Source organism: Peromyscus maniculatus, chromosome 8 (assembly GCF_049852395.1).
Source record: "Peromyscus maniculatus bairdii isolate BWxNUB_F1_BW_parent chromosome 8, HU_Pman_BW_mat_3.1, whole genome shotgun sequence".
Taxonomy (NCBI): domain Eukaryota; kingdom Metazoa; phylum Chordata; class Mammalia; order Rodentia; family Cricetidae; genus Peromyscus; species Peromyscus maniculatus.
Genome location: NC_134859.1, coordinates 15,588,915 through 15,614,013, shown reverse-complemented (window position 1 = coordinate 15,614,013; position 25,099 = coordinate 15,588,915). Strand labels below are relative to the sequence as shown.

The window sequence follows — 25,099 nt, the reverse complement described above, 5'->3', positions numbered from 1 at the left end:
CAGCGCTCGGGAGGCAGAGGCATGAGGATCTCTCTGAGTTCAAGGGCAGCCTGGTCTACAGAGTGAGTTCTAGGACAGCCACAGCTACACAGAGAAACCTTGTCCTCGAAAAACCAAAAACCAAACAAACAAACAAAAAAACAGAGGGCTGAAGCGATGCCTCAGAGGTTAAGTGCACTGGCTGTTCTTTCAGTGGACCTAGATTCAATTCCCAGCACCCACCCACATGGCAGCTCATAACCATCCATAGCTTCAGTGCCAAGGATTCCAACACCCTCTTCTGGCTAGGCATACATACAGACAAAGCATCTATATATACAAAACAAATAAATAATTAAAATAAAACTGGGCGGTGGTGGCACACACCTTTAATCCCAGCACTCGGGAGGCAGAGGCAGGTGGATCTCTGTGAGTTCGAGGCCAGCCTGGTCTACAAAGTGAGTACTAGGAAAGGCGCAAAGCTACACAGAGAAACCCTGTCTCGAAAAACCAAAAAAACAAAACAAAAACAAAAAAAAAAAACCCTCACTTGGTCATTATCTATTATTCTTTTTATATATTACAAGACTCAATTTGCCAGTATTTTATGAAGGAATTTTGAACCTTTGTGAATAAGGACCTTGGTCTTTGGTTTTCTTATGATGCCTGTGTGGCTTAAGCTAGCTACTCTTTCTTGAATTAGCCTTGGTACTTTTCGTCTTTCCAGGCATTTGTCTGTTGTCTACGGGATCTATGTGCTGTTGGTGATGCTCTCTTAGCATCTCTTTGGCCTGTAGAATCTCTGCTGATGCTCTCCATTCCCGGCTTGGTATTGTGTCTCTTCTCCATTCTCTCGTTCCCTTTCTCATCTTCCTTTTCCTTCACTGTTCTCCCTCCCTCTCCACTGACCAGAGCAGAAGACGACTAATTCTACCGACTCTTCAAAGGGTTTCATTGCTATTTGTTCCTTCTTTAAATTTCTTTCTTTTTTTTAGTTTTGTGACTCGGAAGGGTGGGCCCCAAGACCCACGTGTATACAGGACAAACATACCACCTCTGCTCAGTCCTAATTTTCACTGCTGTTTTTCTGTTTTCATTGTTATTGATTTCTGCTTTTATATTTGATTTAGATTTAAATTGCTTTTATTGTTATAAGATTACTTACTGTGGAAGCTTGGATAACTGATTGGAGACTTTCTTCTTTTTCTGAGGATCTATCCACTAGCTTTATTTCAGAAACTTGGATGGGTTGTATTTTCATTTTTATTCAGTTCAAATTCTGTGTTGGTTTTTTGAGACAGAGTTTCTCTGTATAGCCCTGGCTGTCCTGGAACTGTTCTGTAAAACAGACTGGCCTCAAACTCACAGAGATCCGCCTGCCTCTGCCCCCTGAGTGCTGGGATAAAAGGCATGCGCCACCACAGCCTGACTCAAATTCTTTTTTGATATACTCTGCAACTTCCTCTTTGACAGCCATGGGCTACTTAAAATTTTGCTATGAAATTTTTTAAAGTTTAAGATTCTTTTTATGCTTTGGAACTGTTAGTAAATGTTTCATGCATGCTAGAAAAGGTTGTTATTCTGTGTGCTGGGTGGAGTGTTTTGTAAACATCAGACTGACATTGATGTTGAGACTGACAGGGTTGTTGAGACAGACAGTGCTGGTCAGACAGACAGTGCTGGTCAGACAGACAGTGTTTTTGAGACTGACATTGTTGTTGAGACAGTGTTGTTGAGACTGTTGGTCAGACAGACAGTGTTGTTCAGACAGTCTTGGATCCCCTGCCCCCCCAGGGCCCCGTAAAGCTGGAGGGAGTCCACCCCTTGCACCCCAGGGACAGCAGCATGTCAGCGGAGGGACATGCTCCCATAGAAGCAGAAACAGGCCTTAGATATTGACCGCATATCTGTGGGGTAGCTATTTCCTGGGTCATAGTGCATCCAGACTCGGAAGGGCCCTGGTCTGAGGTGTTCTGCTGTCGCTGCAGGTGAAGACTGAGGTTGAGAAGCTGCCCCGGCAGCAGCGGAAAGAGAGCATGAGGCAGAAGATGGAGGAACACTCGCAGAAGAAGCAACTGCTTGTGAGTCCCCAGCTTCGGTCACTCGGCCGCAGTCATGAAGCGGGTCCCCCTTACCTGCCCAGGCCTGCCGCTTGAATATCCACCTCCTGTTCTGAATGCCTAAACCTAGCCCATCACTCATTGGCCATCCTCCCTGATGACCCTTGTACCCCGACAGTGAGCCCTGTCGTCTCCAGCCGCTGCAGCCTGTACCTTAGTCCTGCCTTCTACTGCGAATTGTTTGTATGTCACATCTCCTCTCAACCAAGATCAGTACCTGCCTACGTGGTGTCTTCATCTCCCAGACCTGGCTCTGTTCTTACGTCCTGAGGAGGAACTTGTCTCTAGCCTGTTTGCAGGACAGGGCTTTTGCCGTTCCTGACCCATCCTTTCCCTCCACATCACCTCCTGAAATGTGGTACAAACACACACACACACACACACACACACACACACACACAGGACACATGCTCCCCACACATATAACACACTATATAAACACACAACACACATGCCCCAACATATAACATACAACATACATACTTACTTACTAAACACACACTACAGATACACACCACACACACATATTTCCATCCTTCCATCCATCCATGCATCCTTCCATCCATCCATCCATCCATCCATCCATCCATCCATCCATCCATCCTTCCATCCATCCATCCATCCATCCATCCATCCATCCATCCATCCATCCATCCTTCCATCCATCCTTCCATCCATCCATCCATCCATCCATCCATCCATCCATCCATCCATCCATCCTTCCTTCCATCCATCCTTCCATCCATCCATCCTTCCATCCATCCATCCATCCATCCATCCATCCATCCATCCATCCTTCCATCCATCCATTCATCCATCCTTCCATCTATCCATCCATCCATCCATCCATCCATCCATCCATCCATCCATCCATTCTTCCATCCATTCTTCCATCCACGCATCATCTTCCTCCAGTCTTTGGACCCGTGAGTCTGCCAGCGTTGTTGCTGGATCCTCACTGCTGGTGCAGCTCTCCCAGCTTCCCGCTATTCTCCCTGCTTCCTCTTGCTTTCCTGCACTTCTTTCTCTCTGATCAGCGGGTATTGTTGATGTGAAATCCAAATCTGGCCCTGTCACCCTTCCTTCCCTCAGCTCTGGGCCTTAAAACCCTTCAGCACTCTCCGTGTGTCCGTGAGCTGAGGTCCTTCTCACTGTGTCTGATGCTGCCTGGTCCTCCCAGACCCTCCCAGCCCCTCCCGACCCTCCCCCCAGTCCCTCCCAGCCCCTCCCAGCCCCTCCCGACCCCCCCCCAGGCCCTCCCAGTCCCTCCCAGCCCCTCCCAGCACCTCCCAGACCCTCCCAGCTTGACCCCACCCCTTGGTCCAGCCTCTCACTGCTTGCTGGGATGCCCCTGTGTTCTCCACTGTGGGGTCTCTGCACACTCTGCCTCCTCAGCCCTGGGTGCAGGCAGTCGGAGCCCACGTTTACAGATGTTCGACATGTGATCTGGTCAAGTGTTTGTGGTACCTGGGGTAGGAGCTGTTTGCTTTCCCATTTGCAGAAGAAATCAAAGCTCAGAAAGGTGACGCTGCAGAGTTGAGGGCAGTGGGGTGAGGCCTAGTACTTGATGTGACTCCAGACTTCCCAGTCCTTTCAGTGTACCTCACAACCTGTCTCTCTAACCAAGTGAGGTTGCTTATTAGTAGATGAAACGGGTTTTGTGTTCAGTAGCACAGAAGGGTGACCATACCCAATAATGTATATTTTCAACACAGCAAGAAGAGGGTCTTCAGTGTTTTACATGAAGAAATGATAAATGTTGGAGGCGTTGGGCATAGGAATTCCCGCCAACTCTGCAGTACACAGGCACACATGTACTGAAACAGCACACTGCACCCACACACCTGTACAATTATTATGAGCAGATAACTTTAAAACACAGGGCTAGTGGCTGGAGAGATGGTCCAGCGGTTTAGAGCATTGTCTGCTCTTGCAGGAGATCTGGGTTTGGTTCCCAGCACACATGTGCAGCTCACAGCCACCTGTAACTCCAGTTCCAGGAGATCCAGTGCCCTTCCTTGGGCACATGTTGTGCATACATACTTACACATACATGCCAGTCAGCACTCACACACATAAAATAAACCATTTAAACAAACAAACCACGGCTGGTGAGAGAGGCAGACAGGCCCTTATCTTCACAGAGAGAGGGAGAGGGAGAGAGGGGGAGAGAGGGGGAGAGGGAAAGGGAGAGAGAGGGAGAGGGAGGAGAATCACCCAAGCCTCATCGTCCCTCCCCGCAGGACCGAGACTTTGTAGCCAAGCAGAAGGAGGACCTGGAGCTGGCCATGAAGAAGCTCACTGTAGAAAACAGGCGTGAGATCTGTGACAAGGAGCGAGAATGCCTCAGCAAGAAGCAGGAGCTCCTCCGAGGTGGGGCTCGGGGTCACCCCGAATGGTGGAAGTAGAGGCAACCCTCCCATGCCGCCCCCAGGAAGTCAGGAATGAGATGAGGATAGCAGTTACCACAGCGCACGGAGGCGGCAGCGTGTGTCCCCACCACTTGCCCTGCGGTGTGCTAGTCGGTCTCCACACCTGACCCCACGCCATCCATCCTCACCTGTGAGACAGCTTAGCGCCTACTAGCATCCTCTGTGTAGTGAGGAAACCGCACTGAGGAGGGTTCCTGTGCTTCTTGGTCTGTTGACGCTACTGTAAGTGGATTCCACAGTCCAAATGGCTTAGAAGCAAAGGCCGTGAGGCCCAAGGCCAAGGATCCAGCCGACTCAGTGCCGGCCAAGGACCGGCTTCCTTGTAGGATTTCTCGGCCGAGTCGTCTCTGCCCAGGTTCTCCCTCAGAGCCCTTTCCATTTACCCAGTGGAAAAGAAGGGGTGTTAATGTAGATTTTCCGTAACAATGTCTTGGAAGAACATTCCCTCTTAGGGGTATGCTTGAGCCATTTGGTGGAGGAGGAAGGCCCTGGTCCCACCCATCCCAGCTGCTGCTCACTCCCTGCCTGCTGACCTGCAGCAGCTCCTCTATGCTCCCAGGCTGCCGGGGCTTGTCGTCTCTTAGTCTAGGGCTCCGCTCAGCTCAGCCAGCTGCTCTAATGAGCTAGTCCAGGTGCCCATTCCGCTGAGCCCAGGGGGTGGGTTGTCAGTCCCAGCAGGAGGCCTGGCGGAGGGGAGGGCGTGGGAGACCTGCTCTGTCTCCGGCCTTGTCCGCCCCTCACCGTGTGGGTGTGGTGTCCTCCGCAGACCGTGAGGCGGCCCTGTGGGAGATGGAGGAGCACCAGTTGCAGGAGCGGCATCAGCTGGTGAAGCAGCAACTTAAGGACCAGTACTTCCTGCAGCGGCATGAACTCTTGCGCAAGCATGAGAAGGTGAGGCTGGGATGGGATGCGGGACAGCTTGATGGCGGCACCCAGGAGGGGCTGCTGCCGCCACGGGGAGGGCCCGAGACCTTCCGGGCGCCCTGCTTAAGGGACAGGAATCAAGGAAAGTTTGAGGGCCACGGATGGTGCAGGCAGCTCCATTGCCTACCCCAACACCTCAGGGCTTGGCTCTCTCGGTTCAAAGCCAGCCTGGCCTACTTGAATTGTGCTCCACCCCCTAAGGAAAAAAAAGAAAGAAAAGAGAAAGAGGTGATACTTCTTGACTTGTTGGGGGTTTCTGTCCCCAACACCATTCCTAAATTGAAAATTACAATACAGGCCTCTGGGCATCCTAGCTTGATAGCGCAGCTCTGGGGCAGGCCAGTGTAAGGTATTTCCCCTCTGGAGCGTGTGGCCAACCAGAGCTGTGGCTTGCTGCCACTGCCCCGTATCCAGAATATTGAACTAGATTTTGTTCGCCCAGGAAAAGATCCAAATTCAAAGTATGGGCTCAGCTGAGCCACACTGTTTTCACGCCACTGCGAAGTCAGAAAAAGCTGTGAGTCCAACCGTCAGCAGTCGGAGATACTGTGACGTTAAAAGAACAAAAAAAGCAGGGGCTGGTGAAGTGACCTCGTGGATATGGGAGCTTGCCACCAAGCCTGATGACCTGAGTTCAGTTCCCAGAACCCTCAGAGTGGAAGAAAGAGAACTGATTCCCAGACGTGTCTCCTGTGTGCCATGCTCATGCTTACCCCTCCCCCTCCCGAAAAAATCGGTAAATGTGAGAGGAAAGAGTTTCAAAGGACAGACACCGTCTGGAGACGTGAACTAGCAGCTGTGCCGGGCTGACGCCCTGGGTTCCTGTGTTGGGGTGGCCTTCGGCTCCCGAGCACCCTCCGTGCCTGGAGCTCCCCTGACCTCTGCCCGGTGTCCCTCCAGGAACGGGAACAGATGCAGCGCTACAACCAGCGGATGGTGGAGCAGCTGAAGGTCAGGCAGCAGCAGGAGAAGGCGCGGCTGCCCAAGATCCAGAGGAGTGACGGCAAGACGCGCATGGCCATGTACAAGAAGAGCCTGCACATCAGTGGGGCGGGCAGCGCCTCCGAGCAGCGCGAGAAGATCAAGCAGGTGGGCACTGCGCCTGCTCGGCTGTGGGAGGTGGTCTGGGAGGGTCTTAGTCGGGCCCGGACCCCCGACAGCGTGGGAGGGTGTCAGATACCAGATACGGCACAGGGTCCTGGGAGGGGATGTGTAAGCCAGTCATGGCCTGGAAGCTTCGATAGCCCAGAAGAATCCTCCCCTGGTGGAGAGACAGATCCTTGTTTCTCATGCACTGTTCCCTTGATCCCACGCTTTGATATGCACGGCGTCCTGTGTTTTCCTCACCCACCGAGACCCTCCTTCCATGTCTCCTGGGTGACACAGGCCCCTGTGATTTCTGTGCATACTGTCCTAGCACATGTCACCTCGCCTTGTCAGGCCCCTTCCGGTGTGGGGACAGAGGCTGGGTCTCCACAGAGGACAAGGGTTTCAACAGTGAGAGCGCATAGCCAGAGGTGGGCTGGGCTCTGAGCATTGCTGCTCAGTTCCTGGGACGGGCCTCGCTCGCTCAGGCTGAGGTGGGCAAGGCCCCCCTCTCCCCCAGCCACCCAGGCGAGCGCCCAAAGTAGCATCCTCTCTCTGCAGTTCTCCCAGCAGGAGGAGAAGAGGCAGAAGGCGGAGAGGCTGCAGCAGCAGCAGAAACACGAGAACCAGATGCGAGACATGGTGGCCCAGTGCGAGAGCAACATGAGCGAGCTGCAGCAGCTGCAGGTACTCAGCCCAGCGCTTCGGCTCCCCCAAGGCCGTCGGTGCTGAGGCCAGCGGCTCCCCAGCAGGGCAACACGCTGGTCAGGCAAGCCCAGGGAGCTGATCGCAGCCTGCCAAGCTGCTCTCAGGCTACGTTACACTGGGTAGACCCTCCTAGACATACTTCCACTAAAAGAGCCGTAGGGTGGAGGTGACGACCCGTGTTCGGCAGGATTGGTGTGTGGGTTTGTGAAGGGGGTGACGGAGCTGAAAGGACCTTGCACTCCAGGGCCTGAGCTGCCATGGGGCACGGTTTCTTTGCTTGTGTGGGAATCCTGGCTTGTGGTGTCCCTGCTCTTAGTTTGGCCCCACGCATCAGGTATATCAACAAGCAGGAGATGTTTGTCCATCAGAACCTAACAGCTAGCACCCGTGTCTGGACTTCAGCAGCGGAGCCCCTGAAGGCCCAGTTCCAGGAGCTGGTGCTTGGGGCCCCCTTGTGGTGGAGTGAGGCATTGTTGTACTTAACAAATGAGGCCCGACTCCAGCCTCCATGGACTTCAGGAAGTTGCTCAGGCCATTGGGCCCATGTGGACATTTGTGGAGAGGCAGGGAGGCTCCCCAGAAATGGCCAGCCTCGGAGGCTGCCAGACAGGGACTCTTCCATGTGGGCGTTAGTCAGGCACTTGCATTCCTCTCCCATGGCATTATGTGACTATTGACTGAGACCCACATAAATTGACATGCCACACACGGTTGTTCACAGGAACACAGGGCTGCTCCCAGTATTCCTGACTAGACCAGTTTGTAAACTCCCAGAAGCTTTCAGCTTGAGGCCCAAAATAAAGCCCTTCTGAAGGTCACTCCTTTCCCAGCCTGAAGGGTTGGAATAAAGGCCTTACCCTTCCTTAGACGGTCCTGTAACAGAACTGAGTCCCTGCAGGGAGTCAGCGGGGACCTCACTCCTGTCTACCAGATAGACTTCAGGTAAAATTGATAAAGCAGCTGACTTACCTCAGAGCATGCTGTGGAGATGGGGAGAGCCTCAGCCTCGTTCCTTGCCAGGGACGGGGAAATGTCATTTCCCTCCTGAGGAAATGACACAAGGCAAGAGATATTAGTTACACACTCATCTGACATGTAACCAGACACAGTGCACAGTTATACGTAGCTGGATGCAGTGGTGCACACCTAGAGCCCTGCTGCTTGAAAAGCGTCAGCAAGAGGATGGCTTCAGACGGGGGTTGCAGGCTGTGGTTTATTTATTCACTTGTTATATGTTTGTATATATGTATGCCTTGGCGCACCTGCGTGGTTTGGAGGACCACTTCTGGGAGTTCTGTCGTCCTTCCGGAGTGGGTTCTGGGGATCGAACTCAGATTGTCAGGTTTACGGTGCTTTGCCCGCTGAGCCATATCATTAGCCCAAAACTTAAAAACAAAATAGAACAACAAAAACCCAGACAACTTAGACAATGTCAGTGGTCCGCAGAAGGGGAGGCAGGATGTCTCAGTGACGAAAAGTCTTGCTGCACAGGCCCAGCAGTCTAAGTTTGGTTCCCAGAACCCATGCAAGGATGGAAAATGAGAACTGACTCCACGGTTGTTCTTTGGCTCCACAGGTACACCATGGCATGCATGCCCACTCATGCACACTTCACACACACACACACACACACACACACACACACACACAGAAGAAAGTTGCAAAATGGCTGTAAATTTACCCACTCAGAACTATTTATTACCACTAGTGTTCTGGACTAGCCCCCTAGGCATTGCTGGGTGCAAGTATATTACTACACGCAGAGTTGTGGATAATGGCAAAGGCATAATAAGCCCATGGTGGCTGCAGTGCCCTCGAGGGTGCAGGGGGTCTGGTTCCCCAGGCTTCTGCCTCCTCACTTCCCCTCCTTTTCTGCCTATTCCAGAATGAAAAGTGTCACCTGCTGGTAGAGCATGAAACCCAGAAGCTGAAGGCCCTGGATGAGAGCCATAACCAGAGCTTGAAGGAATGGCGGGACAAGTTGCGGCCACGCAAGAAGGTACCACATTAGGCTGGTGGGTGCCGTACCACAGGGACCTGCCTAGGACAGCTGAAGCCGCCCTACTTCTGGACCCTTGCCTCGTGGCATCCCTAAAATTGGTCTGTCCCTGCGAGACAGGACCCATCTACTTGTGCTGAACCCAGTGCATCCTGGGAGAGCAGCCTCCTCCTGCACTGGTCCCTATGTACCTGAGGCAGAGGACCCCTGCCCTGTGGAAGCAGAGGACCTACCATGAGCAGCAGGCAGTCAGTCATGCTGGGAGCCCTGTTAGTGTTTCTCTCAGGAAGTCACTCTGAGGTCAAAGGCCAGGACCCACTAGTTTACTTCTGAATTGGTTTCCTGATGTGTCAATCAGTGTGCTCAGGCTAGTGTGGAGCTTGGGGACAGAGCACCTGCCTAGCATGTGCGATGCTCTGGATTCCGTCCCCAGCGCCAAAGCAAGCAAACAGCCGTATACTTAGCAGCTTAAGTTGCATTCTTCTTCATCAAACTCTACAGTAATAGGGTTGGAAAGTTGGGGGTCTCTCCAGGGCATCTCCAGGGCGTCACAAGGCTGGAGTCAGGCTGAACTGGGCCCTTAGCTGCGGCGAAGAAACCCTTCCTAGGTCATTGAAGTTTTGACGCAGTGTGGTCAGGTGCCTCATGCTCCTGTCGTCTGACCTTCCCAGGATGGGCTGTACCCTGAAACTGTGGACCAAAACAGATGCTTCCTTTAATTGCCTTTGACAGGCATTTTGTTGCAGTTAGGCATCGCGGGCCTCAGTGAGGTCAGGGTGGAGGAGATAAGATTGTAGGGCCATTTAAGAGTCATTAGCCCACAGCACATGTCAAAGGCATAGTCATTCTTAGACTTTGAGGAGAGAGCTGCCCCTGTTACCCTTGACCTTGTGCCCCACGTGGCCTGATGTCCTGAGGAGTTTTTAGCCACTGAGTACCTGGACTGGAGGCAGGCTGTGACCTGTTGGGACTTGTGAGACTAAACCCACAGGTACCCAGTGTTCCTGCTGGCTCTGCCTCAGGGAGTAAACTTGAATCTGCCTGTCCAGCTCCGGGCATCTGTTTCCCGGGGCACGTTGTGAACATGAGCAGTCACCTCTCCCAGCAGCTGCCCGTGATCTTAGACGGTCTCGTGGGCTCCTGGAAGCACCAGACACGTGTGCTTGGTGGGCTGGCCCTGCGCTCTGCCTGTGGGACCGCCTCGGGGCAGGATTCTGTCACAGCTGCCTGAGTGGCTGCTGATACGGTGGCCCAGAGGTGATGGTCCTCTGCGCCCTTGCCTTACATTCAGCATCCTTGAGCACTGTCCTCCCATCATGTCCTGTGGAGTATTTTTAGAAGAATTCAGATGACTTCCTTTTAGGTGAGCACAGACTTCCTGATTTGGTGGGGTCACTGTGAGGACAGAGGGGGGCCTCAAGCTCCCCCTCCTCGACTTGCCCTTTTAGACCCTAAAACGCAGGCCTATTATCCATAGACACTATGGAAGCTAGTGTCGGCCGCTGCTGCCTGTGGCCTGAGTCTGCCCGACTCCCCGTTGGTAAACAAGGGCGATTAGAAAGCCGCTCACTCACTCACCCACTGCAGGGGTGGGTTTGCGTTGCCGCAGAAACTCTGGTCTGCGAAGCAGGGTCTCCCATATAGGACAGGGACACTGCCCCCATGACATCTCACCCATATCACCTAAATGAGGCCCTGCACAGGGACAACACTGGCTGACAGTCCACCATGGGTACGGAGATCTCTCGTGGCCCCAGTCTGGTGAAGAGTTAGGTAGAGGTAATTAAGTGGCTGCCGAGAGAAGAATCAGTCTTCTCCAGGGCTGAGTCCCCTGAGAAGTTAACAACCCCAAGCAGTCACCTCTAATGTGTACACATATGAGCCACGGTAAATGGACTCAGCTGGCTATATTCGTCTATACATCTGTATATATTTAGCAACAGAAAAAAAAAAGACAAAATATTTAGCAATAGTAACCAAAGAAGAAGAGGTCATGGATTTGAGAGCAAGTACAGGGGAACACATGGGGGAGATGGAAGAAATGAGGTAAATACAGTACTCATGTATGACATTCTCAAAAAAAAAAAAAAATCCAGCTTAAATGTTTACCATCTGGCACACAGCAGGAGACAGGCTGCTGCCTGTGGCCTTCGAAGGCTCTGCCGAAGAACGAAGAACGCTTGTGGTGGGTGGAAGGCAGGCAGGGCTTGAGTTGCAGGCTTCGGCCCCTCAGCTCTTCAGCAGATGCGTGGTTTGGGCTTTCAGATCCTTCTCCAAGTTTGGAGTATTTGCATATGTGTAATGAGATGTCTGGGGACGAGTAACCAAGGGAAGTTGGTTACTTCCCTTGTCTTGTGGTAGAACACCAGACAGGTTTATTTTGGCTACACTGGACTTTGAGGCACGGGTTACATTGGAGGCAGACGGCGGGAAGCAGGGCTGATCTATACCCCTCCAGTCCCCGTACACCCCCCCCAACCCCCCATCCATGGCCCTCGCTTCGACAGCCATTTGTCCCACCCCAGCTTGGGGGCTGAGTATTCAGGCACACAGCCTCTGCTGACATTTCACACTCACCCCATAGCAAGACCCGAGTCTAGATCAACTCAGCTGTGTCTCCCAAGTCCTCCTTGCGCACAGCTGGAAGGTATTTTTGGCATACCTTCCTTTTGATCACCACCCATCCTGGGAGGTCAGAAGTGGGTTTTTTTTTTTTTCACTGTGGCCTCAAACTAGAACTTCAAAGTTTTCAGATTTTTAGAACACGTTGGACTTTTGGAATGGGGATGCTCATCTATTCCTAGCTTTAGGTGATGTGCTAAAGCGTCCTGTGCCTACACAGAAGTAGAACTGTTCACGATCCCTCCACCAGGGGTCACACACTGGCCCCCTGGGCTGTGTGGTTTTCAAATGCATTACATAACATTGAGCCAATGTCATTTTTCAGTTTTGTTTTTTTTTTTTTTTAAATTGCCAGCCTTTAAGTGAAGATTTTCGTAAATCCAGTTTCCCCTCCGACAGGTTGTCTGGTCCGTGCTCCCCACTGCCTCTCTCTTCTTTCTGAGCTGGTGCTCCCGTTGAGCACCTTTGGGAAGTCTTTTCTGGTAGGATCTGGTTTATCTGGAGAAATGAGCATTTGCCCAAAGGAAGCGCCTGTCCTGCCTCCCATGGCCTGAGGAGCTTACCCCCGACATATCTCTAGGGTCAGACTCTCAGAGGGGCCTGTCTTCCTAGCGGGCAGGGTCCTGATAAGAAGTGTGGCGTCAGTCTGCCATCTCTGACTCTCTTGCTGTTAGATCCTCTCCCCTGGCTTTTCTTTATTCATTTGGCTCTTTTCCACTCAGGAGAGCCCAGTCTGTGCCCCTGAACCCCCCCACCTTTTTTTTTTTTTTTTTTTTTGTCCTGGCTGTCCTGAAACTCGCTCTGTAGACCAGGCTGGCCTCAAACTCACAGAGATCTACCTGCCTCTGCCTCCCAAGTGCTGGGATTAAAGGCGTGTGCCACCACTGCCAGGCTCCCTGACCACTTCTAAACAAGTGTTTCCTCAGGATTTACACTGGGTCTGTTCACACTGAGCAGTTCACAAGGCACCTGGCAAGGGGTGAGGGTGATTACCTCAGGGAGAGGAAGGATGGACCTTGCACCCATTCCCTGGAGCTTGGGTGGGAGCCGTCCAGAGAAGGCCATGCTGTTCTATGATTGGAATGATTGGCATCCTTGGCATCCCACTGAGTGCCATCTGCTCTCTCTTCCCCAGGCCCTGGAAGAGGATTTGAACCAGAAGAAGCGGGAGCAGGAAATGTTCTTCAAATTAAGCGAGGAGGCGGAGCCCAGACCCACCACACCCAACAGAGCCAGCAAATTCTTCCACTACAGCACTGGGGATGCTTCCTAACAGCCCATCCCTGGGCTGTGGTGGGCAACGTGGCAGTGTGGCCTCTGGGGCTCCCCAGGCTCTGTGAACAAGTGACTCAGGACCTCTTCCTCTTGCTTCTGTGCCGGCTCGAACCAGCCCCTCAGCCTGCAGTGCCCTGGTTGTCCCCGGAGCCACCCTGGTGCTTCTGATGGATGACTTCGACAGGACTCAGTTTCCCATCACCTGGAAGTGATTTGGGCTGTCGGGGTCAGGGGGCATTATGGGTGTATCCCCTCCTGTTTGCCAAAACACCAGCTCTGCTGTGTGTGGGCACAAGCTCTACCAATGACATCACCGTGAACTCGTCCTTATTGAAATCCTTGTGGGTTTGTTTTTTCAGCAGTTCCCCACAGTGTCGGAAAACATCCCTAACAGCCACTCAGTTCTCAGCAGTCAGCTCTCAGGGGTCTCCTCATGCCCTGCTTCCCCCCAGCTTACTCTGTGCTTGATGACTGTGCACGTGGGGGGAGGGAATCGGGGGAGGGAGGCCAGAAATGTTCATCCTGCTGGTTCCTGGCATCATTTTATCCCATCTCATTTCTGTCTCCCTGTGCACATACATTCTCATTCATCCTCTCTCTCTCTCTCTCTCTCTCTCTCTCTCTCTCTCTCTCTCTCTCTCTCTCTCTCTCGCACACGCACGACTTCCCCTCCTGACACCGCCCTGGCTGCCTCTGACCTGGCCTTCTATGGAACCTGCTTGCTGCCTCCTGAGCCTGAGCCTGGGCCACTGAGCACGTCAGGTGGAGCAGCTGGTGGAGACATGCTGAGTGCTGGCACCAGGACCCAGAGAAGGCACACGCTGTACCGCCAGCCTGCTACTCGTTTGGCTGCACACAGGATCCTGTGTTCAGGGGTAAACTCCCCTCCACAGCCAACGCCTGCTGCCTAGCACATGCCAGTCTCGCCCTTGCCCACCTGTCTGCGGGTACCCTGGGAAGGCTCTTGTCCTGTGCCCTAGTCTTGTTCCGCAGTCCTACTGTACATTTCAACTAAGCCTGGTGGTCCCTTGGGTTTCACTCTTCCCCCGGAAATGCTTCCTGCCCTCGGGAACATGCAGAAGCGAAGATGCTGAGCCTCTGGGCCTTTGGGTTGCTCGGGTGGCCTCCTGAGATGCTAAGCCCCACAGGTTACCATGTGTCGTAACCCAGAAACGCAGCTCTTCCACGCAGCCTGCGTTCACTGATAACGCAAACCTTTCTTGACTCTGATGCCTAAGTGGTCTGTGACAGTACACGTCAATGGCGGGCTGCGGGCTGCGGGCTGCGGGCTGCAGGCTGCCTCAGGAAGATGCCAGTTCCCAATGCTGCTGCTGCTGCTGCTGCTGCTGCTGCTGCTGCTGCTGCAGACTCAGACATCTGAGTCTGGTCGGCGGCTGAGACCTCTGCAGGATGTCTCCTCCATCAGCTGCCCAGTGCTGAGGCAATTCCCTGGGAAGTTTCCCCAGATAATAACCAGGTGCTATGGAGGGACTGGGCTAGAAAAATAGGAAGACAGGTCTCAGGGCTCCCAGATCTCGTGGGCCGTGAAGAAGCTCAGAGTCCAGAAGGGTGATAGTTCTCAGGGGAGTGAGCGTCAGCTTACCTTTAGGTCTCAAACCGAGGGGTGGTGAGGAACAGTTGACTTTGTTCTCTCTGGTGCACAGTGGCTGAGAAACATGAACTGGCAGAGTGCACCTGCAGGACCCAGAGATGGCAAGTGGGCAGGGCCGCTTGTCATTGTTTACAACCTGCTTGTTTTGCATCTAGGGGACGGTGGCTATCAGGCAAAATGCCAGTTTTGTGGTTCAGGTAAAGTCTTTGATCATTCCCCGACTTATCATTCACACTGTCCTTGTCCTTTGTGCGATTGTTGCATCCACAATCAGTGCCACCTGAGCCCTGGTAGCTCTACTGTGCCTTTTTGAGTGGGGTCTAGCCTAGTCTTCCAGCCTCATCACTTAGCTTATGTGCAATGCCTGCTGCAGACATGGCCTACACAGTATTCCTCGTGTCCTGTGCTAATCTTTTCTGTATAGGGACAGGCAGAAATGTTTTTAGCTGAGTAAATATAACTAACTTATATTTCCCTTCATGAAGGATAGATGTAATGTGTATGTCATTTCCAATCATCATGTAAAATTTTGTAAGGTGTTCTCTGCAAACAAAAAAATGTAAATATGCTTCTAATAAAATAACAAGGTAATTTGCATGCACTGTCCTTCTTTCTGGTTGGTGTGGGGAAGCAGGCATGCTGCCCATGTGTGCCTAGCAAGGAAGGGTTTATCCTCTAAGTGTTAAGAGCCTCCTCCATCAGGCAGAAGGTCACACTCTGCAGTCTCTTCTTGAAGTTGAGAGAGGAAAGAAGCATTCTCTCTGACCATTCAATATTCTGTTGTTGTTGTTGTGTAAATGGAGTGGAGTTTCTGTTCTACCTGTTTCCAAATACCCAGCAGCCGCTTCCCAAATTACCACACAGAGGCTTATATTAATTATAAATGTTTGTCCGATGGCTCAGGCTTATTATTAACTAGCTCTTACATTTAAATTAACCCATTTCTATTAATCTGTTTATTGCCATGTGGTCCATGGCCTACCAGTTCTCTGGCATCTTGCCTCTCCAGCCTCTCCTTGTGTCTCTCCTGACTCCGCCCCTCTTCCTCTGAGTCCTTAGTTTGATTCTTCTGCCTAACCTTATCCTGCTTTACCATAGGCCAAAACAGCTTTATTACCAACCAATAAGAGCAATACATATTCACAGGCTACAGAAAGATCTTCCCACAACATTGTTGTTTTGTTTTTCGAGACAGGGTTTCTCTGTGTAGCCCTGGCTGTCCTGGAACTCGCTCTGTAGACCAGGCTGGCCTCAGAAATCTGCCTGCCTCTGCCTCCCTAATGCTGGGATTAAAGGCAGGAGTCATGGACATTCCACCATGCACCCTTGTCCTCATTTTTAAATTGTAGTGACAAGGCCTGTACTGCTAGATCCGATTAACAGTGTACATGCATCTGTCATGTTACTCCCATCATTTACAAACTGTAGCTACAGTTTTTCCAAATCCTTGATACCTGTTCTTCATTATGATCGATTTTTTTTGTGTGTGTTTTCTTTCTTTCTTTCTTTTTTTTTAAAGATTTCTTTATTTATTATGTATACAGCATGTATGACTGCAGGCCAGAAGAGGGCACCAGATCTCATTACAGATGGTTGTGAGCCACCATGTGGTTGCTGGGAATTGAACTCAGGACCTCTGGAAGAGCAGTCAGTGCTCTTAACCTCTGAGCCATCTCTCCAGCCCCATTATGATCGATTTTATTTATAATCAATATACCTCATTGTTGCATATTTTGAAATATTACTTTAAAAAGGACTTCGTATTTGTTGTAGAATACCAAAGGACTTCACAAGGTACAAAAGAATGAAGAGTCCACTTCCGCGTAGTACTGAGCTGCTGCTGCCCTGGAAATCTTGTGACCAGCAGAGGGCAGGCCTTGGCCATGGTGCTGCACAGGCCTCTTGACTGCTGTTGATGTGGACACATCATCAATTGCTTCTGTCTGGGGCGTGCAAATGAGTAGGCACCTGGCATGCTAGCCATTAAAGGCTAGAGAAGTGAGGTTCCAAGAATTCAGGTGACTGAGACAACCCCCCCATGCATTAAGGGAAATGAGATCATCCTATGTTAATTGGCCCCTCTTAACGCACCCAGTGCCGGAGATACAGGCATGAGCAATGTCTGGATACTGTCTTCAGCATGCTCACCCTCAGGGAGATGGGACTGGAAAACAGAGCATTGGTTCAGACTGATGCTGCCCTGGAGAACCAGGGGACATCCCCTAGAGGAGGCACACTGTCTTGGAGGATAAACCAGTATATTCCACTAAGGCTGGTTGGAGTAAATGGCTTAAAAGCATGAGGCTAAGCGAGAAAGAGAGTTTGGGCCAAACAAGAATGCCAGGCCAAGACAGCCTTACCCCAAGAGTTGCAAGAAGAGCGGCAAAGAATAGGCCAAGGAGGACTGGGGCACTATTGAGTGAGTGCACTGGGGCACTATTGAGTGAGTGCACTGGGGCACTATTGAGTGAGTGCACTGGGGCACTATTGAGTGAGTGCACTATTGAGTGAGTGCACTGAGGCACTATTGAGTGCACCAGCCCACAGAGCTTTGAGATTTTACAAGGAAAGAAAGATTGCAGGGTCTCTAGGCAATTAGACTTTTCAGCAGAGCCTCAAATGCTGGCTGCAGAGACACCACACCTCAGCTCTGTGGTACCCAAGGGCTCCATTAGATCTGGTTAACAAGACGTCCATCTAGTAACCATGGAGACAGAATGTCTGTGCCCAGTGATGGTAGATAAGGTCATCCAGACCAGCACTAGCCCTGAGGACAACTAGAGAGTCTGGGCAAGGGGCTCAGGGGCTAAAAGCACTTGCTGCTCTTGCAGAGGACCTGGGTTTGATTCCCGGCACCCACATCAAGCAGCTTATAACTGCTTGTAGCTCCAGCTCCAAGGGATCCAGTGGCCTCTGCTGGCCTCTGCGGGCACTCTCACACATGTGCACATGTCTACACATACATATACATACATAAGTGATAAAATTAACCTTGAAAAAGGAGAAAGTAAAGCTGGGTAAAATAAGCAATTCTGCTTGAAGGCATGTGAGACCACACAATAATGAAGGACTGCCTGGCCAGGATTCAAGCAGGGATGGGGGCCTCAGGAAGGGGTTGGGTGGTTCACCCTTCATGGATTCCCAGGCCTAGAAGGAGCAACAGAAATGCAGAGCTGGACTTTTGACCGGTCTCCAGGGCTACAAGCGCGAGGCAATGAGCCCAGAACCTCCCAAGTGCACAGTGAAGGGGTCCAGGTGAAGCCATTTCCCTTGGACTCAGACTGCAGAGGAATCAGAGCTGGTCAGGCTGGGGGAAGAAAGAATAGGAGGAGGGGAGAGGAGATGGGGAGAATAAGGGGAAGGGATAGAAGGGGGAAAGGGAGGGAAAAGAAACAGACCAATAGGGGCCTCGATACTGGAGTGGCCTGATTCCCACAAACTCACTGGGCTCGAGGAAACACAAGATGATTTGAAATTTTCAGCGGATAGCTGAACCCAAAAGATATTAAAAGAACCAAGTGTCATAAAGCTGTGATAGTGATGATAGTCAAACCCAGTTGCCAGATTTTACCTGTGTATTTGAAACTTTTCTCACTCAGTTCAAGCTTGTACTATACTTAGAAGCCTGTAGTGTGAAAGGAAAGCAGACTGGGAACATAGCTCAACAATAGGATGCTGTCCTATTATGTGTGGGAAAGCTCAGTGTGAGACATGCTGTCCTAGCATGTGTGGCACCCTGAGTTCTATCGCTGTGTTGATTTTTTTTTTTTTTTTTTAAGGAAAGCATGGCTGGTCAACATTCAACTAAACATACCACTTGAATCCCCCTCTAGTCACTGGACAGAGCAAATTGTCAGTCTGCCCGATGGCATGTGACTGTCCCACCTTGTGGAAGCACACAGCAGAGCAAACATATGCCCCCCCCCGCCCCCCCCCCCCCCCCCCCGTTTCCAGTGAGCAGCCTCGGAAGAGGCTGTGTTCCAAGCCCGTGAAGGATGAGACAGTAGCTCTTCCAAGTTCAGCTCCTCCTGCCCTCTCAGAGCATAGCCCCCTGAGAACACAGAACACAGGGTCTGGTCAAGGGACAGGTGCCCGGCCGGCCCATCGGGATCACAGTCCACGTCATCCTTCGTGCTTCTCCCCACTCACTAGGTTGCATCTGGCTCCCCTGCAGCTGGAGATGAGAGAGGCAGCTGAGGAGGGAAGGGGAGGGAAGAAAGGAGCATGTGGTGAGGAAATGGGTGCCCCTCCAGGCTCTCTGGCTCGTGGTGTGGGAGACTGAATCCAGAGCCTCGTGCACTAGCCCATCACCGAGTCCCAACCCCCTCCACTGTAGCTTGGATCCCCTTTTGTGGTTGGCCCTACCCATTTTTGTGGCTTTTGTCTTAGCAGTCCACACCAGAGACTCCCTTCAAAGGTCTGCGTTGGGGCTACCAAGGCCCCTTTGCCCACAGGCACCAAGAGGTAAAAATGCCTGGGAACTAACATCCGCCCACCCTGCCATGGGTCTTAGCCAGGGACCCAGTGGAGTGGGAGTATGAAAGGCCAGCTCCTTTGCAACAAGTCAGGACAAACCCCAAGGTGTGGTTGACACTCCAAAGCTCCCTGTGGGATTGAGCTGCCGATCCCCTCGCTCAGCCTCCCCTCCCTCGCTGGCTTCTCCTGTTCAGTTTCCAGTCTTCCTGGGAGTGTTCCTTAACAGACCACCTGTACACAGCTTCTCCTTTCATAGCTTGCTTTCGAAGGACTAATGGAGACACATGGAGCTGGTATGTCTAAGAAATGGACTCCGGGTGAGTGAGATTTTGGAACTGGAGCACCCTGGCCAGGAGGCAGCAGGACTCTGTCACTGGGGGTAAGTGGTGAAATCACACAAGTGCTGTAGCAAGGATACTAATGCCTTATGGGAAATTAGAGTTGGCTGTGGCTGAAAGGAGTCACTCTGGCTTGTGACAGGAAGCGGTGATTTAAAGAACCACAGAGTTAATTCGTTGTTGATGGATATTATTGATTTTATTATGTGAAAGAGGGAAAAAAAACCAGGTCAGACATTCACCAATTTAAGGCAAGATGTGGAAGCCAGAAGGTCTTCTCAGCAGCTTCAAAAAGACTATCATCAGTCTAGTAATCCCACTTTAGTATTTTCCCATAAGAGTTGACCTCAGTTTGTCAAAGAGATGTCCACACTTTTGTTTTGTTTTTTGTTTTTGGAGACAGGGTTTCTCTGTGTAACAGTCCTGGCTGCCCTGGAACTCACTCTGTAGACCAGGCTGACCTGGAACTCACAGAGATCCACCTGCCTCTGCCTCCCTAGTAGTGCTGGGATTTGCCCGGCTGAGATGTTCACACTCATGCTCATCACAACACTTTTCACAATAGTGAAGAAATGGAGCCAACATAAGTGTCCATCAACAGAAGAGTGGGGAAGAAAAAGTGGTCTAGATATACGATGGAATACTACTCAGCCTTGAAAGAGGAGGGATTCCTTCAACTTGGCGGGATTGCTGAGACAGACACCCAAAGGGGAATGCTATATAGTCTCTCATGTATGGAATCTGCAGCAGACCTAGGGTTACAGAGGTGGGGGAAGAGAGGTGATGGTTGATGAGTACAAAGTCCTCGGGAGGAGGAAACATTACTTCTTCTCTCCAGTCCTTTTGGAAGCCTGCTGAGCAGGGTCACAGCTAGAGGACCAGCCAGGCTGGAGCATGTGACAACCAGCCAGGGTTGGAGCATGTGACAACCAGCAGCTGTTTAGGGTACCCTGAATCTGTGTTCCTGGATCATGGTCACTCATATTTGGTTTCAGAAGAACTTGTTTCTTATTCCCTTTGAAAGGGGGGGGGTAGGGGTGGAGGGTTAGCTTAGTGGAAGAACATCTGCATAGTGAACACAGGGAAGGCCTGGGTTCAGTGCTTGGCTGGGGGACAAGGGGGAAAGGAAAGGGGGGTGAGGTTGTGCCAAGTGTATTTTATTTTGTTGATGCTATTGTGAACAGGGAACCCCTCCCCCGACTTATTTCTCAACAAGTTCATTACTGATGTATGTTATTTTTATGTTTGTTTTGTATCCTGCTACTTTGCTGACTGTGTGTTTTTTTTTTAATTTTTAATTTTTTTTGGTTTTTTGAGCCAGGGTTTCTCTGTGTAGCTTTGTACCTTTCCTGGAACTCACTCTGTAGCCCAGGCTAGCCTCGAACTCACAGAGATCCACCTGCCTCTGCTTCCCAAGTGCTGGGATTAAAGGCATGTGCCACCACCGCCTGGCAATTTTTTTTTTTTTTTTTTGAGACAGGGTCTTACTATGTAGCCTTGGCTGGCCTGGATCTCACTATGTAGACCAGACTGGCCTCGAACTCATGCCTGCCTCTGCCTCCTGAGTGCTGGGATTAAAGGCATGCATGCACCACCATGCCCAGCTAGAGTTTATTTATTTATTTTTTTTTTTTTTTGGCTTTTCGAGACAGGGTTTCTCTGTGTAGCTTTGCGCCTTTCCTGGAGCTCACTTGGTAGCCCAGGCTGGCCTTGAACTCACAGAGATCCGCCTGGCTCTGCCTCCCGAGTGCTGGGATTAAAGGCGTGCGCCACCAACGCCCGGCCTAGAGTTTATTTTTATAAGAAAGAATTCTGCCTTTACCTGCTGAGCCACCTTGCTGGCCCTTGGAGTCTTTATCGTCTTTTAAGTATAGGGTCATGTCCTTTGAAAATGGGGCCATAAATCTGGGTGTTGTGGTACACACCTTTAATCCCAGCATTCGAGAGGCGGAGGCAGGTGGATCTCTGAGTTTGAGGCCAGCCTGGTCTACAGAGTGAGTTCCAGAACAGCTAGGGCTACACAGAGAAACCCTATTTGGAAAAAAACAAAACAAAAATTATTTTATCTTTTGTGTGTGGGTATTTTGCCTGCATGTATGTCTGTGCACCATGTAGATGCCTGGTGCCCATAGAGGCCAGAAAATGACATTGCATCCCCTGGAACTGGAGTTACAGATGGTGAGAGCCCACATAGGTATTGAGAATTAAACCCAGGTCCTCGGAGCCACCTCTCCAGCTCCTAAACTTGCAAGTATTTTATTGAGAACTTTTGCATTAATATTCACCATGGGAATTTGTCTATAGGTTTGTGTTGTATATGTGAGTGCCTACATTTAGAACATTCTTTCTTAGGTTTGTATCTTTAAGAGTTTTCCCCTTTTTTTTCTTCTCAGTTTCAGAGTTACAAGACATCTTGAATCAAACAAACAAACAAAAACCAAAAGCAAACAAAACATTCAAAACTGAGGGAAAAAACCCCAAAATATTTGGAATACAAGAGAGTGAAAAACCTCTACAGTGAAAACTTTGGCTAACAAAAAAACTTGGAGGGAGAAAAAGTTGAAAAAGTCATTGACAGATAGACCTCCCGTCCCACAGACATTGATTGGAATTCTTCTTTTGAAGATGGCTCTGCTGCAGGGTTTCAGTGTAATTATACACTTGAACTCTGAGTTTCCCAGAGTGCAGCTGCCAACTGGCCAGCTAAGCAGGGATGTTTTCAAAGTTGCTCCCTGCGGCTGCTCCAGTCTGGACGAGGGATGTCTCGGTGTGTCTCCTCTGTCCCCCAGGACTACTGCCTCCATCTGTAGGCAATTTAAACTGCTTTTTGCTGTTTTTTGAGACAGGGTTTCTCTGTGTAGCCTTGGCTGTCCTGGAACTCAACCGTATAGACAAACTGGCCTCAAACACAGAGATCCACCTGCCTCTGCCTCCAGAGTGCTGTGTACTATTAAAAGCATGCGCCACCACCTCCTGGCTTAAATGCTCTTTACTGAAAACACAATGCAGATTTTGGAGTCTGTTTTCAACCAAACCATGGCTCCCATGTCTGCCTCTCGAGGTGGGAGTTCTCACCAAGTCAGACCTTCCAAAATGGAACCTGACATTGTCTCCTGCTTTGTAGAGGTGGCTTTGCCAGTGAAGCTAGACATGCTTGGAGGTCACTCAGCTCTTCTGATAGCTGCTGCCCACCTTCCCCAAGTTCGTCCCTGGACATCCTAGCAGACTGTGACTGCGAGTTAGCTGACATCTTTCGAGGTCTGGTCTTCTCTTGTTTTGTATTTGTAATATATGCATGCATGTCTGTCTGTCTGTCTGTGTGCCATGGCACATGTGGAAGTCAGAAGACAGCTTTTGGGAGCTGGTTCTCTCCCACAATCATGTGGGTTGTGGGGATCAAATTTGAAGAAGCAGGCATGGCAGTGGCATCTTTACCAAATTAGCCATGTCCTAGAGACAGGGTCACTTCCTGAATGGGGAGCTCACTGGCAAAGCCAGCTAGGCAGCTGTTTCCAGGGATACTCCTGTCTCCACCTAACACAGGGATTCAGGAGTGTGCCGACACACCTGGCTTCTTACTTGAGTGTTAGGGATGCAAACTCGTGTCTTGTTGCTTTTTCCGCACTTTGCCAACTGAAGCATCTCCCTGGCTCTTGAGGGGTATTTTTAAAAAATGGCATCTCACCACTGCTCTGGGAGTTGAACAGAAAGGGGTTTCCCAGCATCTCTTCCCCCTCCATCACTGATGTGTGAGTCCCCCCCCCCCTTTACTGCTCTCTTTGAAATATATCACCAAGAACAGAGTGCCAATTTTCTGAGGGTCTCTTAAGCTATGACACAATCACTGGGAAAGGAGAGCTCCCCAGAACATCCCAGTCCCTTTAGGACAGACTGGAGTCTTTCCTGTTGTTTTGTATTTTGCTGTTTACGTGCAGATTCTCACTGGTACTTACCTTTTCTGAAAGCTGTTTCTCTCTGGGTTACCTGCTGCAGAGTCTGGCACATGGAGTCTGCCATCTTCTTAACTTCTGTGAGATATTCCTTCATGTATCTCTGTGGACTAATTTTGTCTTGGAGACTACATTATCAGAGACAACCATAGCTAGCCCTACTTGCTTTTGTCTTCCATATGTATACGAATTTCAAAATTACATTTATGTGTGTGTGTGTTATAGTGTGTCTCTGTTGTGATAAAGCATTTGGACCCAAAGCAACTTGCAGAGGAAAGTGTTTGTTTCACTTATAGATTATAGTACACCATCCAAAAAAGCTGAGGCAGGAACTCAAAGCAGGAACCTGGAGGCAGGAACTGAAGAAGCATGGAAGAACACTGCTTACTGACTTGCTCTCCATGGTTTGTTTAGTCCGTCCTCCCTCCCTCCCTCCCTCCCTCCCTCCCTCCCTCCTTCTCTCTCTCTCTCTCATTATATATACAGTGTTCTGTCTGCATGTACACTTGCATGCCAGAAGAGGGCACCAGATCTCATTACAGACAGTTGTGAGCCACCATGTGGTTGGTGGGAATTGAACTCAGGTCCTCTGGAAGAGCAGCCAGTGCTCTTATCCACTTTCTTAAACAGTCCAGGACCACCAGCCCAGAGAGGGCAAAGCCCACAGTGGGCTGCACCCTTCCACATCAATTATTAATCAAGAAAATGCCCCCAAAGACTTGCCTACAGGCCAATCTGATGGAGGCAATTCTCCCACTGAGGTTCCCTTTCCCCCAGGGACACTAATGTGTGCTAAATTGACAAAACTGTCACTGTGTGTGTGTGTGTGTGTGTGTGTGTGTGTGTGTGTGTGTGTGCGCGCGCGCGCGCGCAAATGTAGAGGACTACTTGCAGGAGTTGGTTCTCTCCTTCCACTATGTGGATTGCAGGGATTGAACTCAGGTCGTCAATCTTGGCGGCAAGTGCCTTTACACGCTGAGGCATCTCACCAGCCCCAGATTGATAATTTGGTTTTAAGCCATTGGTGATTTTTAGAGGTAGGTTTATGACTCTTTGTTGGGACTTTGATCATTTCAGTATTCTTGGAGTTGGTGACTGAGCAATTACCATCTCTCGGAGGCCCTGTGTTGCCCATTCCTGGTGTTTCTGGGTTGATTTTGCATTCTTGTTTTGGGACTCTTCCTCAGCTTTATCTGGTAACCTCAGTGACTCAGTGAACAGCCTTCTTTTGAGGGGCTCAGTCTCCAGTAGCACTCAGAGAAGGGAAAACAAATTGCTCTAGCAGTAATAATATCCAAACCAACCAGATATAAAAATGCATACAATTGTAGTCAGTTAAAGCCAACAAATGGTCATAGATCAGAAAATGTCAGAAAGAGTGGAGGGTGTGTTACACACACACACACACACACACACACACACACACACACACACACACTACTAGTTAACAAAGAATATAGAAAAATGTACAAAAAAGGAAAGAAAAAATGAAATGGGAGTGAAAATAATCCAGTTAAAGCTTATAAAAGCAGATGAGAAAGAGGAGTAGGGGTGGAATAGTCTCGGGGGTCCGCTCAG

At 50.5% G+C, this 25,099-nt stretch overlaps 1 protein-coding gene across 2 annotated transcripts in view; it reads left to right on the top strand.

Moving 5' to 3' along the window:
* Positions 1-15,354, top strand: part of Stk10 (serine/threonine kinase 10) — a 97,935-nt gene extending 82,581 nt beyond the window's left edge. For both annotated transcript variants that reach the window (XM_006978877.4, XM_076578065.1), the window contains 7 exons: positions 1,968-2,060; positions 4,343-4,472; positions 5,298-5,422; positions 6,356-6,544; positions 7,103-7,228; positions 9,135-9,248; positions 13,006-15,354. In XM_006978877.4, coding sequence (XP_006978939.1) covers positions 1,968-2,060; positions 4,343-4,472; positions 5,298-5,422; positions 6,356-6,544; positions 7,103-7,228; positions 9,135-9,248; positions 13,006-13,143 — 915 coding nt within the window. In that variant the 3' untranslated portion in view covers positions 13,144-15,354. The remainder of the gene's footprint in view (positions 1-1,967; positions 2,061-4,342; positions 4,473-5,297; positions 5,423-6,355; positions 6,545-7,102; positions 7,229-9,134; positions 9,249-13,005) is intronic.
* The last annotated feature ends 9,745 nt before the right edge of the window (positions 15,355-25,099 follow it).